The sequence below is a fragment of the Phocoena sinus genome, chromosome 12, assembly GCF_008692025.1.
Source record: "Phocoena sinus isolate mPhoSin1 chromosome 12, mPhoSin1.pri, whole genome shotgun sequence".
In the NCBI taxonomy this organism is placed as follows: Eukaryota; Metazoa; Chordata; class Mammalia; order Artiodactyla; family Phocoenidae; genus Phocoena; species Phocoena sinus.
The window spans coordinates 83,067,641-83,085,861 of NC_045774.1; the positions used below are offsets into that span (position 1 = coordinate 83,067,641).

The window sequence follows — 18,221 nt, forward strand, 5'->3', positions numbered from 1 at the left end:
CTACGGAAGTGAAACCGCTGTCTCCACTAAAAAATTCCAAATAACTAATTTTCAGTCAATAATTATAGGGAAAACTGCTTCTGTACAATAGTTGAGCACAATTTCCACAGGGAAAAATTATTTATTTGAATGTGACAATACGGGGGAAGTAATAGCAGCAACAGACTAGTGACCTTTACATATAAAAATAATAATTTAATGGAAACAGAAGAGGAAACCACATTACAAAGAAGAGAAAGTATCTGTATCAAATATTTCAATAGAATTTATCTTTTTCTTTTACTTCCTATAATAACCACATCAAAAAGTTAACCCTTCTGAAATAATCAAATACATCTATACATGTTAAAATAAATACAATTCAGAAAATTTTCACAACAATAAAACTTAGCCAAAATCAGGAGGAAGAAGCAATTTTCTTACATCTGAAACCTTGGACAATTCTCTTAAAAAGTAATTGGGAGGAAAAAGAAAGCAAAAAGTATTTTTTCCTTTATTTTTAAAATTCAGCTATAAAGGGCACTTTAAAACTGTGCATCTATGACAATCTCTTCAGCATTTATATCAATATGTTAACAAGACTGCCATGTCTTTTTAAATGTGTGTTGCAAAATGTCTCCCTCTGGCACCCAAGCTTTCTTTCCCACATCTGAATTACTCTGAAATCCTTCCAGGTGGGAACAGAGAGCATCAGTACAGTTTTCTTACTGAATTATGAAATAAAATACGATGAAATGAGATACAATAAAACAAAATATGAAATGAAACAAATACAGATTGTCAACCTTCCTACCACTAGATTACAATCCCCCCCACACTCCTTCCCCTGGAAACCAGGAGCCCTTTAAGCCTCGCTTCAGGGGGCTCCAAGGAAGCTTAGCCCACCTTCCTTCCTCCTGCAGGTCCTAGGAAGGATCCAGCAGGTGGGCACAAGAAGTCGGCAGGAAGCAGACATGGAAAGGGCTCCAGCAGGGCATCTGAAGTGGTTAAAGCAGTTTCTTAAAATCCCTCATGGTCTACTCCAGCACACCAAGACAAACATCTCACATGAGAAGCAGCACAACGGGCTGGAGGGTCTCGTCAGAGTTCAGTCAGAATCCTGGCACCAAAGCAACTCTGACCAAGTTAAAGTCTCAGGGTTCCCATCTCTAATGTGGGAATTCTTATGCCCTTGGGATTGCTGTGGAATCGCACAAAGTACTTCTATGAAAGCAGGAAAAGACTGTTCATGGGGGAGAGAACTGACATGGCTAAGTGCTCTGGTCAACACAGTAACAGCACAATTTTGCACCTCGAGAGAAGGTACCGTGTTTGATCCTCTTTAAATACCTAGTAAAATGGATGTGGTTGAAGTGTTCAGCGAAGTTGTACACAGGACTGCACCTGCTTTCTCTTTATCTTCAAAACTCACTCTGGCAGACAACAGATCTCTTAATCTCTTAAGAATTAAGAGATTTCAGGAACCTGACTTTAATTACACACATTTCAGTTTATCTCCAATCACACTCCTTTCTCTGCTGTTCAAAAAGCAAGGTTGTGGAGTCACATCCAACATTTACTGACTACTTATATCTATCAGACTCTGTATAAATGCTTCATATGCATTATATCATGCAAAAACCATCATGGATAATCCTATCAACTTATCAACATGTTTATTAAGATTATACAAGCTTAATATGAAAATGGTATACAGGAAACATCACCATCAAGGAGAAACAATTGAGGAATATCCACCTATGCCCCACTCACCATTAGGAACGTGATATTTAACTTTAAGTAGAACAGTTCAAAATGCAGAAATTTTCCCTCTTCTTTCCTTTAATGAAAGTCTAACTCTTCTAACATACTGAGATTTTAGTTTTCATAAGAATAACTACCCAGGGTTACAGACATAAAATCATACGCACTGTTCTTTGAGGGGGTGTAAAGCACAGTTAAAGCTGATTTTGGAATCTAACCACCTATGTAAGACGTGACTTCTTCACACTCTTAAGACTGGCAGGTACAGCTCCCTATTATCAAGGTCATGCCCCATGGTCTGCCATCAAATGTGATGCACAATTCTGTTCGGAGATATCTATTCAAATTTATGTCTTACTATCATGAGCCCCGATACTGGAGTGGAGTACGCTATCTCCATTGAGACAAAAAATAGAATTTTACTCAACAGCAGCAAAGAATTATTAAGAAAAGCCATAAACTTAAGGAAAACCCCTCTGTGATTACAAACTCTAGATGCTGAAAGGGCATATTAATAGAACAATAACTTATCTTTGCAGAGTACAACAGAAAGCCATTAAAATCAGGGAATCTATGATAGGGGAATTCCTTATATGTACAACCACATAACAAGTAAATTTTAATTTTTTCAACAAATTTCAAGAAACTGCAGCAGACACACAACTAATAAAGACACAATCCAACTTACCTTCTGGAGAAGGAAAAGATACGTAGGCATAGACCTGCCTTCAAGCGCTTTACTAAGCTGGGAGGGAACCTAAGCAACTGAAGACTCCCAAGGGTCCCAGGTTGCTTATTATGATTTGAATTTCCTTCAAATAATGATTTCCAAGTCTTAGGAAGCGGGCCACTGGTCTCACGACAGATCACCGTAGAGCTCCTCAGAGTTCACAGTACTAAGTGGCATTCTTCTGGTGAATATTATGGCGATCTTATCTATACACTGTATTTGCATTACATCCCTACAAATTATCATAGTGCCTAATAGAAAATCCTGCACCCTAGGGGCACCAAAAAACTGACGTTCTAAAGGCGCCATAAGGAACTTCAGAGCCGTGTATGAATAACACGACTTCCCAAGAAAAAACAAAAGGTTAAACCAATAATTTCCAAACTATTTTTAAGTACTCATTAGTATTCTGATAGACGTGAAAATGGGGGGGAGGGGGAGGGGAAAGGGGGAGGGGAAAGGGGGAGGGGAAAGGGGGGAGGGGAAAGGGGGAGGGGAAAGGGGGAGGGGAAGGGGGAGGGGAAGGGGGAGGGGAAGGGGGAGGGGGAAGGGGGAGGGGGAGGGGGGAGGGGGAAGGGGGAGGGGCACCAATCAAGGATCCTTTACCCTTTAAGCCAGGATCAAGAAGACTACTACTGGGCTTCCCTGGTGGCGCAGTGGTTGAGAGTCCACCTGCCGAAGCAAGGGACACGGGTTCGTGCTCCGGTCCGAGAAGATCCCACATGCCGCGGAGCGGCTGGGCCCGTGAGCCAAGGCCGCCGAGCCTGCGCGTCCGGAGCCTGTGCTCCGCAACGGGAGAAGCCACAACAGTGAGAGGCCCACGTACCGCAAAAAAAAAAGAAAGAGTACTACTTTTGCAAAATCTTTACTCAGACCATGGAAGAGGAAAATTACTTCAAGAGTGTATAAGTTGTACAGACTTTTAAAGTAATTTAGAACCTGCTATATAATCTACAGCAATTGTTATACTGCCAAATGAATAAAACAACATACTGGTACAGCATTTTACTTTTGAAAAGTAAAATGAGCTACCCTCCCTCACCCCCAATCCCTGGCAACCCCTGATCTATTTTCTATAAGTTTTACCCTTCTAGAAGTCCATATAATTGGAATCATATATCATGGAGTCTTTTGTGTATGGATTCCTCACTAAGCATAGCGTTCTTAAGATCAATCCACATTACTGACTGTATCACTAGTTTGTTTCTTTATATTGCAAAGTTTTATTTCATTGTATGGATGTACCATAGTATGTTTATGCATTTATCAACTGATGGACATTTGGATTGTTTCCAGTGTTTGGCTATTATGAATTAAAGCTGCTATTAACATTCTAGTACAAATTTTTTCTTATTCTAAATAAGGGTCCTTATCAGATATAATATTTTCTGCAGTTTATGATTTTCTCTTTCATTTTAAAAATGTCCTTATTTTTTTTAAGGGAATTCCTTTATTTTTATTATTTATTTATTTTTGGCTGTGTTGGGTCTTTGTTTCTGTGCGAGGTCTTTCTCTAGTTGCGGCAAGCAGGGGCCACTCTTCATCGCGGTACGCAGGCCTCTCACTATCGCGGCCTCTCTTGTTGCGGAGCACAGGCTCCAGATGCGCAGGCTCAGCAGCTGTGGCTCACGGGCCTAGTCGCTCCGCGGCATGTGGGATCTTCCCAGACCAGGGTTCAAACCCGTGTCCCCTGCATTGGCAGGCAGATTCTCAACCACTGCGCCACCAGGGAAGCCCCTAACAGTGTCTTTTGAAAATCAAAAGTTTTTAATTTTTATGAAGTTCATTTTCTCAATTCTATCTTTATGGATTGTGCTTTTGTATCCTATCCAAGAGATCTTTGCCTAACTCAAGATCTCAGCAACTTTTATTACTCCTTTCAAGTTAATTTTCAAGCACAGTATGAGTTAAAGGTCGAGGAATATTCTGTCGTTGTATAAAAGATTAACCTCTCCCTACTGAATTTACCTTGGCAATTCTGTTAAAAATCAGCTGACCTTATATGTGACTCTATTTCTTGACTATTGTGTTCCATTGATCTATGTCTCTCCTTAGACCAATACCACTGTCTTGATTACAGTAGTTTTATATTTTTTTTTTTTTTTTTTTTTTTGGGGGGCTCTGTTGGGTCTTCGTTGCTGCGTGCGGGCTTTCTCTAGTTGTGGCGAGCGGAGGCAACTCTTCGTTGAGGTGTGCGGGCTTCTCACTGCAGTGGCTTCTCTTGTTGCGGAGCACGGGCTCTAGGTGCGCGGGCTTCAGTAGTTGTGGCGTGTGAGTTCAGTAGTTGTGGCTCACGGGCTCTAGAGCGCAGGCTCAGTAGTTGTGGCACACGGGCTTAGTTGCTCCACGGCATGTGGGATCTTCCCGGACCAGAGCTCGAACCCATGTCCCCTGCATTGGCAGGCAGATTCTTACCAACTGTGCCACCACGGAAGCCCAGTAGCTTTATTAATTGTTGAAGACAGGTTGTGTAAGAAACCCAATGTTCTTTTGCTTTTTCAAAATTGTTCAGATTTGGGGGTCTCCTTTGCATTTCATTATAAATTTTAGAATCAACTTATCAATTTCTACCAAAATAGGCTTCTAAGATTTTTACTGGGATCATATTGAATCTACAGATTAATGTGGAAAGAACTAAAATCTTAAAAAGATTGTGTCTTCTAATCCATAAACATGGTACATCTCTCCATTTCTTTAGGTATTCTTTAATTTCTCTCAGCAATCTGTGGTAGTTTTCAGCATACAAGTCTTGCATATATTTTGTTAAATTTATCACTAAGTTTTCATATTTTTTTACAATTGCAAATGGTAAGTTTTATTTCAACTTACCAACTGTTTGTTGCTGGTATATAGAAATAGTTAATTTTTCTATAATCACCTTGATTCCTGCAACCTTGAAAACTCAATTACTGGTTCTAATACCTTTTTTATAAATTTCTAAGGATTTTCTACATAAATGGTCATGTTGCAAAGAGTTCGTTAAATGACTCTTGTGTGCATATGAGATTTTAAGAATAATTTCTGTGAGAATGGCTAATTTAAACTGTACTCACTTCACCACCCTATGCCCTCTTAAGTACATCCAGAGCAGTACCTATTATAAAAATCTAGGTTCAATATACAACTTTATCACAAATTCACTTGTGGTAAGCAGAATAATGGCCCCAAAGATGTCCAATACCTGGATCTGTAAATATGTCACCTTCCACGGCAAAAGAAACTTTGCAGGAATAATTAAGGACACTGGTGTTCTCCTAAATTATCTAGGTAAAGTCATGCGATAGTGTTCTCCTGAATTATCTAGGTAAAGTCAATGTAATCACAGCAATGACGGAAGCAGAGAGGCAGAGAGAAAGGATCTGAAGATGACACCCTGAAGATGGAGGAAAGGCGTGAGGAGGCAAACATCTCAGGTAGCCTCTAGAAGCTGGAAAAGATAGGAAAACAGATTCTCCCCTACAGCCTCCAGAAGAAACACCTTTAATTTTAGCTCAGTAAGACTCTTTCTGGACTCTAACCTCCAGAACTATAAGATGATAAATTTGTGTTGCTTTAAGTCACTAAGTTTGTGATAATTTGTAATATCAGCAACAGGAAATTAATATACCAGGAATGATCATTTCACTTCAATAAACACACTTCTAAAAAAAATAAATAAATAAACACACTTCTGCTAGTTTTTTGGCACCGTGCACCATCACCACCCTACACTAAAAGCAACTTTCAAGAGTAGAAATGCATGAACTAAAAAAAAATCTAGACCGTATTACTCAGCCAAAAAAAGAATGAAATATTGCCACTTGCAGCAACATGGATGGACCTAGAGATTACACTTAGTGAAGTGAGTCAGACAAGGACAAATATATAACATCACTTATATGGGGAATCTGAAAAATAAAAAACACAAATTGGGAATTTCCTGGTGGTCCAGTGGTTAGGACTTGCGCTTTCAGTGCCGAGGACACAGTTTCAATCCCTGGTTGGGGAACTAAGATCCAACAAGCTGTGCGGTGCGGCCAAAAAATAATAACTAAAAAATAAAAAGTAGCACAAATGAATCTATATACAAAACAGAAACAGACTCAGAAACACAGAAAACAAGCATATGGTCACTAAAGGCTGGGGGAGGGACAAGTCAGAATTATGGGATTAACAGATACAAACCACTTTATATAAAATGGATAAAAAACAAGGATTTACTGTATAGCACAAGAATTAAATTCAACACCTTGTAATAACCTAAATGGAAAATAATCTGAAAAAATATACATATGTATAACTGAATCACTCTGCTGTACACCTGAAACTAACACAATACTGTAAATCAACTATACTTCAATTTTTTAAGAAAAAGTCCAGACTAAACCACAATTTTTTATAGATTTTCTTATATTGGAAGATAAAGCTATCCTAAATACGATCTGCTACACAATTTTAAAAATTCCTTTTATTTTCTTTTTAAGTTTGAGTTCAAGATGATCGTTGGTCCTTGAAATGCACTCTATAAAAGATCAACGGCAGACATCTGAAGGTCTGTTATCAATCACTCTTAGAAGCAATCACTTGGATCTCTTATAAAACGAAGACCAAAAGCTGTTGGGGAGAGGAGGATGTCGAAGAGAATAGAAGATTACTAGAAAGCTTATAATTCTCTCCCCTCTGGACCCTCAGAGTCCTCACATTTACCACTCAAAATACATGTGAACAAGAAATTAGCACATATTTCCAACAGCACCTCATCTAAAGCTCTGTTTCAAGTAAAATATTTTCAAAAAAATCATTTCTATATGATACTACAGCTAAATGCCATTCAGAGTTAACAAAACTCCACCTAACACCTTAGGCAAAAAATACTGACGTTGATAAATGTGCACAAGTAATTGAAAATGTAATATACCTATAGGTTTTTTTCTTTAAAATGATGAATGAAACCATGTCTTGGCTTTAGTGATTGACTGGAAGAGGGGGTATTTCTTTGATTTTACTCTACTCCAAGAAAGCATTAAAATGAAAACATTCCACAAAACAGGACCTCTCAACCAGTGAGGAATATTCCTGTTAGTTACATGATATGCCTTGAGATAATTAAAACTAATACCAAGTAAATTTGCTCAGCAAGACCTAAGTCATCATTGAAAAGTTTTTAAACAGTATAAAGGTTTGATCATGATCCAAAGTTCAATAAGACCCCAAACTATTTCATGCCCTCAATAATAATTATACACCCTCAAAAATAGAATTTTTTAAAATTAACAATAATAGTAAATACTGACATAGAAGTGACCACAGGTAGGGAATTCAGGAAATAACACAGATCATGAGGGAGATGAAATAAATCTTTGCAGTAAGGCTCAGCAAGGACAGGTTCACCAAGCAAGTTAGAGGCAAAGCTTGTTAAGACTCACACCCGGCTTTACTAAATACTGTCCACATTTGCATACATTTGGCAATAATCTCTCTGAGAAATACCTTAAGTCAGCTTGAAGGTGGTAATCTCTTCCCCAAATTAACCTCTTCTATCAAGAATTTCAACTACAAAAGCATATGTTTTCTTTCAAACAGGGAACATGCAGTTAACAACATACACTCTGGAGCTAGATCTCCTGGGTTCAAAATCTTGACTCTACAGTCCAGATTCCCACCTCTATCTCATCCCAGTAAAGTCGGAATTTCCCCTAACGCTCACACCTGCTCCTCTGGGCTGCACCCCCAGGCTGGGCTCTAGACCAAACTGAGATAAGCTGAGACGACATGGTCTCTTAACATACTGGAGGAAAATACACACTATCAACTATGTTGGGAGGTTCCCAAGACCACCCTCAGGTTTGGTAATTCACTAAGAGGACTCACAAGACTCTACGTACAGCTGTATTCGTGGCTGTGATTTATTACAGCAGAAGGCCACCAAGCGTGCTGGCAAAAGGAAAAGGTACAAGGAGCGAAGTCGCGGAGAAATCGGGCACAGACATGCAGGTGTCCCCTTCCAGTGGAGCTGCACTGAATATGCTTCTCAGCAATGAGTTCTCACAACAGGTGTGAAGTGTCACCAACCAGGGAAGCTCACTAGAGACTCCATGCCAAGGGGTTTTGCCCAGGGGCTTGTCTACCACACATGCCATTTCCAGACTCCCAAAAGGAAGGCAGGTGTTCAGCATGAACCACACTATTTGTATGAAGAGTTTAGCCACAGTGACTGGCTTATCACTTAGGGCGGTGAGACCCTTCCCAAATCCAAACCCCACCCCTACCCCCTGGCCCGATGCCAGCCAGGGGCCGACCTTGCAATCAGTCCTGCTTCCAACAGACCAACAGATCCTTTAAAATGGACCTCATCTACCTGCTCCTTGATTCATTCCCAGCTCCTAGAGAAGTGCTTGAAATACATGGCAGCCACCAAAAAAATTTTAATGAAAAAACTCCTGGGACTTCCCTGGCAGTCCAATGATTAGGACTCCACGCTTCCACTGCAGGGGGCACGGGTTTGATCCTTGTTCGGGGAACTAAGACCCCACATGCTACACGGTGCAGCCGAAAAAAAAAATCTTCCTGGCTCTACCACTTCCGAGCTGTATGACCTTGGGAAAGTTACTTAAGTTCTGTGTGCCTCAGTTTCCTCATTTGTAAGACAGAATAATATTACCTACCTCAAAAGATTGTTTTGAGGATTTATTATACATGTTAATTAACACGTGTAAAATATATGATCACACCAGTGCCTGGCAAGAAGGAAGCACTATCTAATTTATTTGTATGTATGTAATATTATTTGCTTTTTTTATTTGAACTTCCAACCTTACAGTTTTACCTTCTCCAAGTCACAGTGAGTTCTCCCCATATTACATTTTTAATGAACTTATAATCTACAAATAGATTAGTATTTAACTGATTATTGTTTCTTATCTATTGAGATCCCTAACTACTTTGTGTGCCACATGCAAAACTTTTTAGCACGCTTGACAGTACCTGACATGATGCTTAATCTTTGCAGTGACCAGAAAATACTGACTTACCAACAAAATTTAAGTCTGTTAAATCAACTCTTTAAAGTGGTCAGAATGTAAGGCAGGCAACACTTTCGATAATAACTACAACATAAACAAAATGGCCTCCAAGTTTCTTTGATCTTCTCCTATTGAGAAATGGAGAGAAAAATGAGTTGATTCTATCCAGGGAAAACACTAGCAGTAGCAGCAGCAGCAGGAGGAAAAGGCTTGAGTTTATAATGTAGTCAGTATATAATTACAATATCAAATATCTGACTTTGCCTTACAGAAAGCATGGGTTCAAGTCTGTACAGGTCAGTAAGGGCAATATACGTATCTTGTACAGCAAGAATTAAGGAGATGTAAATTTACTTAATTAATGAAATCAAGTAGTGAAAGGACATTTTAATCTTAAAAAAAGACAAAGAAGTAGTATTGGGAGGAAAAAAGCAGGGGACCACATGCAGCCAAAGTTATAAACTGATGAGTCAGAGAGACCCGTGGTTTCCATCGCGGCTTCAACACCACAACTCTGCACATAATCATCAGGGAAAACCTCGGGATCCACAGAATTATACAAACGGACCCGTAAGACTGAAGTTCCCCTAGCATTCTGGGGGAACTTTTAGCTTGGCAGGTCTCTTTAGATGAATTATAATCACAGACTTCTGTTTACATGAATTTATCCTACAAGCATCAACATCATCATAAACACCTCAAGGTGAACTTTACTTTTTAATAAGAATTACTTTTTTTTTTTTTTTTTTTGCGGTACGCGGGCCTCTCACTGTCGTGGCCTCTACCGTTGCGGAGCACAGCCTCCGGACGCACAGGCTAAGCGGCCATGGCTCACGGGCCCAGCCGCTCCGCGACACGTGGGATCCCCCCGGACCGGGGTACGAACCCATGTCCCCCGCATCGGCAGGCGGACTCTCAACCACTGCGCCACCAGGGAAGCCCTGAGAATTGCTTTAAAATAGGTTTATATAAGAACTCTTAAGTATCAAACACTTAATGAAAAATGTTCCCCGTCCTCAGCTACCCACAGTGGACTCTAGGACTGGGCCTCACAATCTCCATTTCACGTTTCTAATTTGTGAAGAAGCTAGAAAGCTAAAAGGCTCCCTTGAAGGCAAGGGACTGGATATCAATGAGGTCGGCCAGTGGTCTGCACGTGGAAGGCACAAGCGCAGCAGAGGCCATCTTTCTACAGTCAGGGCAACCGACAAAAACGTCTAACAGACACTAGCCGCAGCAGCCTCAGTCCTGGTTCTCCGATCAGTTCGGGGGGGAGAAGCAGCAGGGCAGTGGTGGCAGGGGCAACAGCGTGTGCCCTTGAAACCAGAAGTCCAGTAGTGGCTCCCTGACTTTTGTTCCTCCAGCCCTTTCAATGATGCTGTGAGCGGCCTATTCCTTAATAGAAATTATATGACAGCTACGGTGGTTCTGTTTCCTGCCCTGTGGTCTGACTTACGGTACATTCACATTAAGAGAGTTCAGGTCCTCTTACACTCTTGCGGGGACCACTGTCACAACCAGGTGACTTGCCAGCCAACTCTCACCACTCCAGCTCTTCCTCTGACCTGCCACCACCAAAGCTGAGCATACTTAAAAACACTTTACCTAAAAAAGGGTTGTACGGAAACCTCTCATGTTGTTTTATATACCTGACTGTGCCCTTTAATTCCTTCTCCACCTGGTAGCTGAAGTCCCACCCACGTTCAGAGCCGGATCAAAGGAGACTGCTTCTGGGAGTCTTTCCCAACGGGTTGGTCTTCATGCCCAAATGTGCACTCACGTCCGCACACCTGCCGCCTGCCCTCAGCTCCGTGCTCATCCACATCCACTCTTTCAAATGATATTTACTGAGTCGCATGAACTCATATGTCACCCACTGTGCCAAGGGCTGGGCCTACAAGGCAAAACAAGACAGACGAGGTCTCTTCCCTCTTAAGCTATAACCCAACCCCTGATTTCCCAATAACTACCCAAATAATGTTTAATTACAATTGTGCTAAGTGTAATAAAGGACTCAGGGTGCGTCTCACATGTATAAGCGGAAGCCTTGCCTAACCTGGGAAGATCAAGGAGAATCCTTTCCCTTAAAGAGACACTTAAGCAGAAACTGGAAGATAGGTAAACTGACCAGGTAAAAACTTGTTAGAGAGCTTCCTAGGCAGAAGAAACATCATATGCAAAGGCCCTGAGACAGCATTCTAGGAGCTGCGAAGACAACCAAGGCACAAAAGTCAGGGTGCAAGGAGAAGAGCAGCCCAAAGTAAGTGGCGAGGGCGGCACTCCTCACAACCACTATTCTAACACTGGGCACACTGGTTTGGAATTATTCATGCACAAAAATGCAGCCCCTATTAAACAAGCTCCTTCAGGTCTTAGGAACATGTTCAGTCCTCTAATCCAGTACAGCGCGCAGCAGTGTGTCCTCAAGTCAAGATGTCTGGAGTGAAGAAATGAGTGGGTGATCTGGGCCAAGAGCTTAACCTCTCCACACCAGGCAGTCTCTAGGGTTCAAACACCTTCTGCTTCTGACCCCCCAAAACTTAGACACATTTTCATGCCAACCCGTACGTGCTCAGAATCACTGCTAGCATTAACCACAAACGAAACTTTAAACACTGAAAAGTAAACTTTTAAGTCGACATGGGTCTGGCTCCAAATCCTCACGGCTCTGTGAAGCGCCACCAACCGGCAAGCAACAGAACTGCTTTCAAACTCCCACGGAGCCCCAGGGAGGCCAGGGAGAGGACGGGCGGTACCATCTACCTGTCCTATTCTCCAGTCTCTCAACAGATCTGCTACGAGTAGGACCAAGAGCAGGAAACTGGCACCTATGCCATCCTTTTCTCCTTCCTTACCTCCCAAACACTATCAAATGGGGAAGCACACACTGGTGACTCAGTAAGAAAATTCCACAACCCAAATGACAGACTTCTGCTGGTTAGTAAAAGGCAACAGAATAGGGCGATCTCTAGCCCTAAACTTTAGCTCTGGTACAAAGAGCAGTGGAAGAAGCATTCTTTTTAAGAAAGAAAATTGAATTAACTAGGAAGTAGCTTCAAAGTATATGAAAAGCTTGATATAGTTTATTAGGCAGTGAGGAGAACATCAATTCATATATACAATATGGAACTGCTTTATAGTAACTGAGCTGTAAAATAAGACCTTTAGCATGTCTTTTAGAAGTACATATACGGGCTTCCCTGGTGGCGCAGTGGTTGAGAGTCCGCCTGCCAATGCAGGGGACACGGGTTCGTGTCCCAGTCCGGGAAGATCCCACATGCTCAGAGCGGCTCGGCCCGTGAGCCGTGGCCGCTGAGCCTGCGCGTCCAGAGCCTGTGCTCCGCAACGGGAGAGGCCACAACAGTGAGAGGCCCGCATACCGCAAAAAAAAAAAAAAACAATAGTACATATAATCAGAATTCCACTACCTACATTTACTGTGTCACCTGGCATACATAATAATGGATCCAAAATCATGTAATAAGCCAAGAATTCCACTAAGAGAGCTCCCTAATGGAGCTGGATCATACCAAAGACTCAAAAACTTTACAAAATATATTTACTCATAGCAACTGCCCAATCATGTCATTTTTTTCAATCATGACAACTATGAAATCAAGTCTCATTCAACCAACAAGTGGTTTGAACTGTAATTTGTTTTCCCCTGAAGGATTAAGACAAAACAGTGAAATAATTTAGATCATTTTAACACTATTCTAGATTTATCAGCAACAGGAAAAAGTGGTGACCTTTCTAAATCATGACTGTGGTGGTCACGCCTTTCACAGCACATCCTTGAGCACTTGGTACTACTCTCTTCTCTCCCACCTTCTCCACTTCTCAAACACAAACAGAAGACCAAACAAACCTAAATAAAAAAGACACCTATTCAATACATATCTGCTGACCTCAGTGGCAATCCAACTAGTGAGCAAAACTAACGCTCCCTATGCCTCCGGTCAGAAGAAATAACGTTTTGGTCCTAATTTGAGAAGTACCTGATTCTCCTTCTCCCACCCCCAAAATGAGTAAATGGAAATGTCAACATGTGGTAAATAATGGCTTTTTTTAAACCTATAAATTATTTTAGGAAGCATTAGTGAAAATCTGATTTTACAAAATACCCTTTGGCGGAAAGAAACTCGAACAAAAATTATTTTTGAATGATTTCTATACATAAAGGAAAGTAACTGCTGAAACTTATTCAACTTTTAATGAAGAGATGTAATGCTTACTAGCATCTCTATCTAACTATGCTACTTATTACTCAAAATGCATACTATAAAACCTCAGCTCCTTCCTTTTTCGGGCCTTTCAAAGGCCCATTTTCCAGGGTTTTACTAGTGCAGTGGTAAGTGAGCAACTGAGCCTCAGTACCGAACAGTATTCCCCGAAAACCACACACATAATCAATATCAGGTAAACAAATATTAGTGCAATAGTCAGGCGTTTCCAACTCATCACCTGAAAGGTAAATATAAGGTTGGTCCAAGCGGCCTACTATGATATTGAAAAGTGTTCATCAAATGGTCCAGTTGCAGTCTGGCCACGGGACCTCCCAGTAGCCGGGGAGCTGTAGTAGAGGAACCTGCCGATGCTGTGTGGCTGTCTCATCAAACATTACCTGCCCGCTGAGACGTGACTTATTTGTACACTATCGAGGAAGAACAGGAAAGCTTCAGGAAAGGTCTAGGCCAAACAGTGCAGAAATCTTAAATGACGTTCCCAAAGGCTGACTGCTGCTCTGGAGAACCCCCGATCTATCACCAAACCAACCAAACCTACATATAAGCAAGATTTTACTGCCAAGCCGTAGGACAGGTTTGTTTTTAAAAAACTCTGAAACATTTTTCCCGTGAGATTACTTATAAGACATTAAATATACATCACATCTCCAAAGCCAAAACATACAGGCTAAAAATAGCGCCTCTATTTCAAAGGCTGAGGCAAAAGCCCTCCAACTGAACAAACTAAAATTAGGTTCTTCTCGTCTCTGGATCTTGAAACTGCACCTTCAACGTTTAAGGGGCATACAAACCAGTGTCCACATATATACTCCCCCCAGCTAGGTGGGCGGAGAGAATCGAATTAAAGGCTTCAGGAACAGAAGCCCAGCGTCCAAGAGACTCACATAATGAAATTCCTCCTGGTTCCGGCTAAAAGCCAGACTAGAACACACTACGGATGAATTCCGACCCTCAACGCCCGCCCCGGCTGCCGTACTCGGTGCGCTCCGACCACCGCACCGTCAGCCCTGCCCCGGGCGCCCAGCGCCGCAGCCCGAGCTCGGGACGCGGCCTGCCCGGCGGCCCCACCCGCGGAGGCACCTGCCCGGCCGCCCGCTCCGGCCGTGCCCGGGACGCCGGGGCGTCGCTGAGGGGCCCCGACCCCGCCCCGAAGGCCACGCCGCGCTACCTTTAGCCTCGCAGTCGGCGCAGTACTTGTTGTCTTCCTCCCTCAGCAGCTTGGACAGGATGAGCTGGTGCTGCTCGTTCAGCTTCTGCGCCTTCTCCCGGCACGAGCGAGTCGCCATCGCGGCGGCGGGGCGGACGCGGGTGCGGGCCGCGCAGCTGGACACGCCGGGCGCCGCCGGAGCCGCGAGAACTCGGCCGTGAAGCGGCGGCGGCGGCTGGAACAGGAGGAGGGGCGGCAGCAGCGGCGACAGCGCCGACGTTAACCCGCCTCCTCACCCGGCCGGCTCCGCACCCACAGCCGAGCCGGCGAGGGGGAGGAGTCGGGGCCGAGGCTTCCGGGCGGCGCCGCCGGAAGGAAGGAACGGGCGCCGGCGCTCTGCGCATGCGCCGGGCCTCCCGGGAAACGGGCCAGACGGGTGCTTTAGATCCGGGCCTGCGCCCACGTTGTTCCGGGAAGACGCGGCGCGCTGCCAGCGATGGGCTTCCCCGCTTTGCAGATACGGTTATCGCTGGGGGCCTCGGGTCCGACCCGCTAAAGGAAGACCTTTCCATGTGCTTCCTTGCCTCTGCTCTTGCGGCGCGACATTGGAAAGGCAGAAATAATAAGTGATCGGGTGGATTCTTTCATGCATTCAACGTTTCTTCACGGGCACTTTGGAAACAGGCACCGGCCTAGAAGCTAGAGACCCGCATGGAATCAAATAGACAAAACCGCCTCTTGCATTGTAGGGGATGTGACGTGTATTGAGGGCCAGCGTTGATTGATGATTATTCTGTGCCGCGAACTGTTAAGTCGTCTAATCCTTTTAACAGCCCTCTTGATAGTGTTTTCCTCGTGGTGCAGACGAGGACCGTGAGGCCCGGAGGAGTGAGGGTACGTGGCCAGGTTACGAGCTGCTGCTTGCAGGAGCTGAGGTTCAGACCCAAAGCAGTAAGGCCTTCCTCCCACAAGGAGGGGAGGGAGCGTGGCCGTGGAACCAAGGGCTCTGGGCCGTGTCGCTTTAAGGAGAAGCTGGATCAACAGTGACCTTTAGTGCAAGAAGAAGAACACTAGGGAAAGAAGACACTCTTGATTGGAGTCCAGAGCTGCCCAGTTCAGGCCCGTGAGATATGAACCCTGGGTGAGGGAGGGTGAATGTTTTGGCATGTTGTGGCTTATTAGCAATTTCTAACATGGGGCTTATGGAATCAGAATAAACATGGGTCTTGCCTGTGGTGAGGCAGACGCTAAGAAAGGCCCTGGGCAGGAATCTGTGCATCATAGGGCCAATTCCTAGCCCAGGCACTGCAGAAAGCTGACACCGCCCCCCCACCCCACGCCCCAGTGCTCACCTAGCCCCATTTCTGACACAGAAAAATGTTTGTGGAATTACATTGAATGGTGATGGCAGTGCAGATGCCGAGTAAATGAACAAATTACAGCTTAAACTGCATGGCTCTAACAAATAGTAACTAGGAGGACATCAGGGTGAGTGCCAATAAACAGAAAAACACTCATGTGGGAGGTGGAAGTTAGGAGCCATGTCTTGAAGGCTGGCTTGATTTAGAAGGGGGCCAGGAAGGGAGATTCTGTGCAAGACCAGCAGGCGTAGAAACACGAAGACTTCAAGCAGCTTTTTGGAAAACAGATGCAAGGACAGGGTGCTACTTAGGATAAGTGAGAGACGAGGCTGGCTAAGTCAGGTGCAGCAGGATTGAAGGAGGCTTACCACACCAGACAAAGCAATCTGGCCTCAATGCAGTTCACAATAGAAAACCTATAGATTCTTCAACTAGGAGAGTAGCATGGAGAAAAAGGGGGAGGGTGTTTTGGAAAAGTCAGTCCCGCAGTAACCAGTTAACAACATTATTTTTTAGTGTCTTTTCCCCCAGAAAATTCTCCCACTGCAAGGATTCAGAAAAGAAAGAAGAAGATAAAAAAGACAGGCTTACCACCAAGAAATGATCTACATGATGGATTGAAGGGGTACAGAAATGTCTAATAGAAATATGATGCATGCCACATATGTACTTTCAAATATTCTAGTAGCCACTTTAAAGATAGAAAAAGGAACAGGTGACATTAATTTTAATAGTACATTTTATTTATTCCAGTGTATCCAAAATACTATCATTTCAACATGTGAGTAATTTAAAAAATTATTAGATATTTTTACATTCTCTTTTTCATATTGTCTTCAACATCCAGTGTGTATTCTACACTTACAGCTCCTTTCACCTTGGACTAGCTGAACTTCAGGGTTTCAGTGGCCACATGTGGCTGGTGGCTATATGATTGAACAGCCCTGCTCTAGCTGGTGAGCCCAGAGGCATGAAAAATCTAACTTCAGGTTGATTGCATTTTACAGATGTAGTAAGAAGAACAGAAAAGAAAAGAAGAGACTGGTACCAAAAACAACTTTGCGTTCACATATCAACATTTATTAAACAACTTTTATTCAGGTCTCTGACCATCAGATGCTTACAGCCTATCTAGGGTGAGAGACAAACATGTGAATAGAAGATTGAAGAGCGACATTGTAGTCTGCAGCAAATCTAAAGTGCCCTGGGAGCCAAAGGAGCAGAACAGCAGTAGAGGAATTGGAAGAACTGGGGAAGGCTTCACCAAGTACGTGATGCTTAAACTTGGTTTTAACAGATATAGGAAGTTTTCAAGTGAATAGGGGTAGAGAGGAGGAAAGGGGACAGTTCGAAACAAAATATATATGGAAAGTGCACCGTCCGTGCTGGAAGCAGTGGGCCTGGGAGGGACAGGAACCTAGCATGTGAATGCACAAAACGAATCAAGGTGAAGATGGGCCAGGAGGTTAAGAGCTTTGTAGCCAAACAACATAGTTGGAAATTTTCCCTCTGGGCTTACAGAGCCTCCAGAAGCATTTACGCTGAGACCTGACCAGCTTTGTTTTCTGTAACGGCAGTGGCAAGCTAGAGAACGTGGATGGGGGAAAATGTTATCAGGACAACAGATTACAGACCAGGTTGCAAAAACAGTCCAAAGAAGATATGCTGAGCCTATTTTAAGCCAGTAGCATAGAGTTTGGGAGAGAGAGAATAAAATGTTGCTTTAAAATTAGAAGCATCAAGATTTGGCAGCTGTTTGTAGGGGTCGAGAGGAAGCAGGTGAGAAAAACACTGAGGTTTCTAAGTCGGGAGACAGGTACACGGTAATGCCGTTAAGCCAGCTCAAAATAGAAAGGACGGCACAGATTTGGGGTCGGAGGAGAAAAGTTATTTGCTTGAGGGCGTGTTCAGTTTAAGGTGTCCCTAGGTCTAATGGGACTCCTCATAGCTACTTGTAGAGCTCTGTCTAAAGAGAATCTGGCGCTGGTCATT

General features: G+C 43.3%; 1 protein-coding gene across 3 annotated transcripts in view; it reads right to left on the reverse strand.

Annotated features, from left to right (window-relative positions):
• Window positions 1–15,222, reverse strand: part of SMAP1 (small ArfGAP 1) — a 151,739-nt gene extending 136,517 nt beyond the window's left edge. Inside the window, exon 1 of one of the 3 annotated variants that reach the window (XM_032651912.1) lies at window positions 14,890–15,222. In XM_032651912.1, coding sequence (XP_032507803.1) covers window positions 14,890–15,007 — 118 coding nt within the window. In that variant the 5' untranslated portion in view covers window positions 15,008–15,222. The remainder of the gene's footprint in view (window positions 1–14,889) is intronic. The other 2 variants (XM_032651913.1, XM_032651911.1) reach the window with 2 other exon arrangements.
• Between the last annotated feature and the right edge of the window lie 2,999 nt (window positions 15,223–18,221).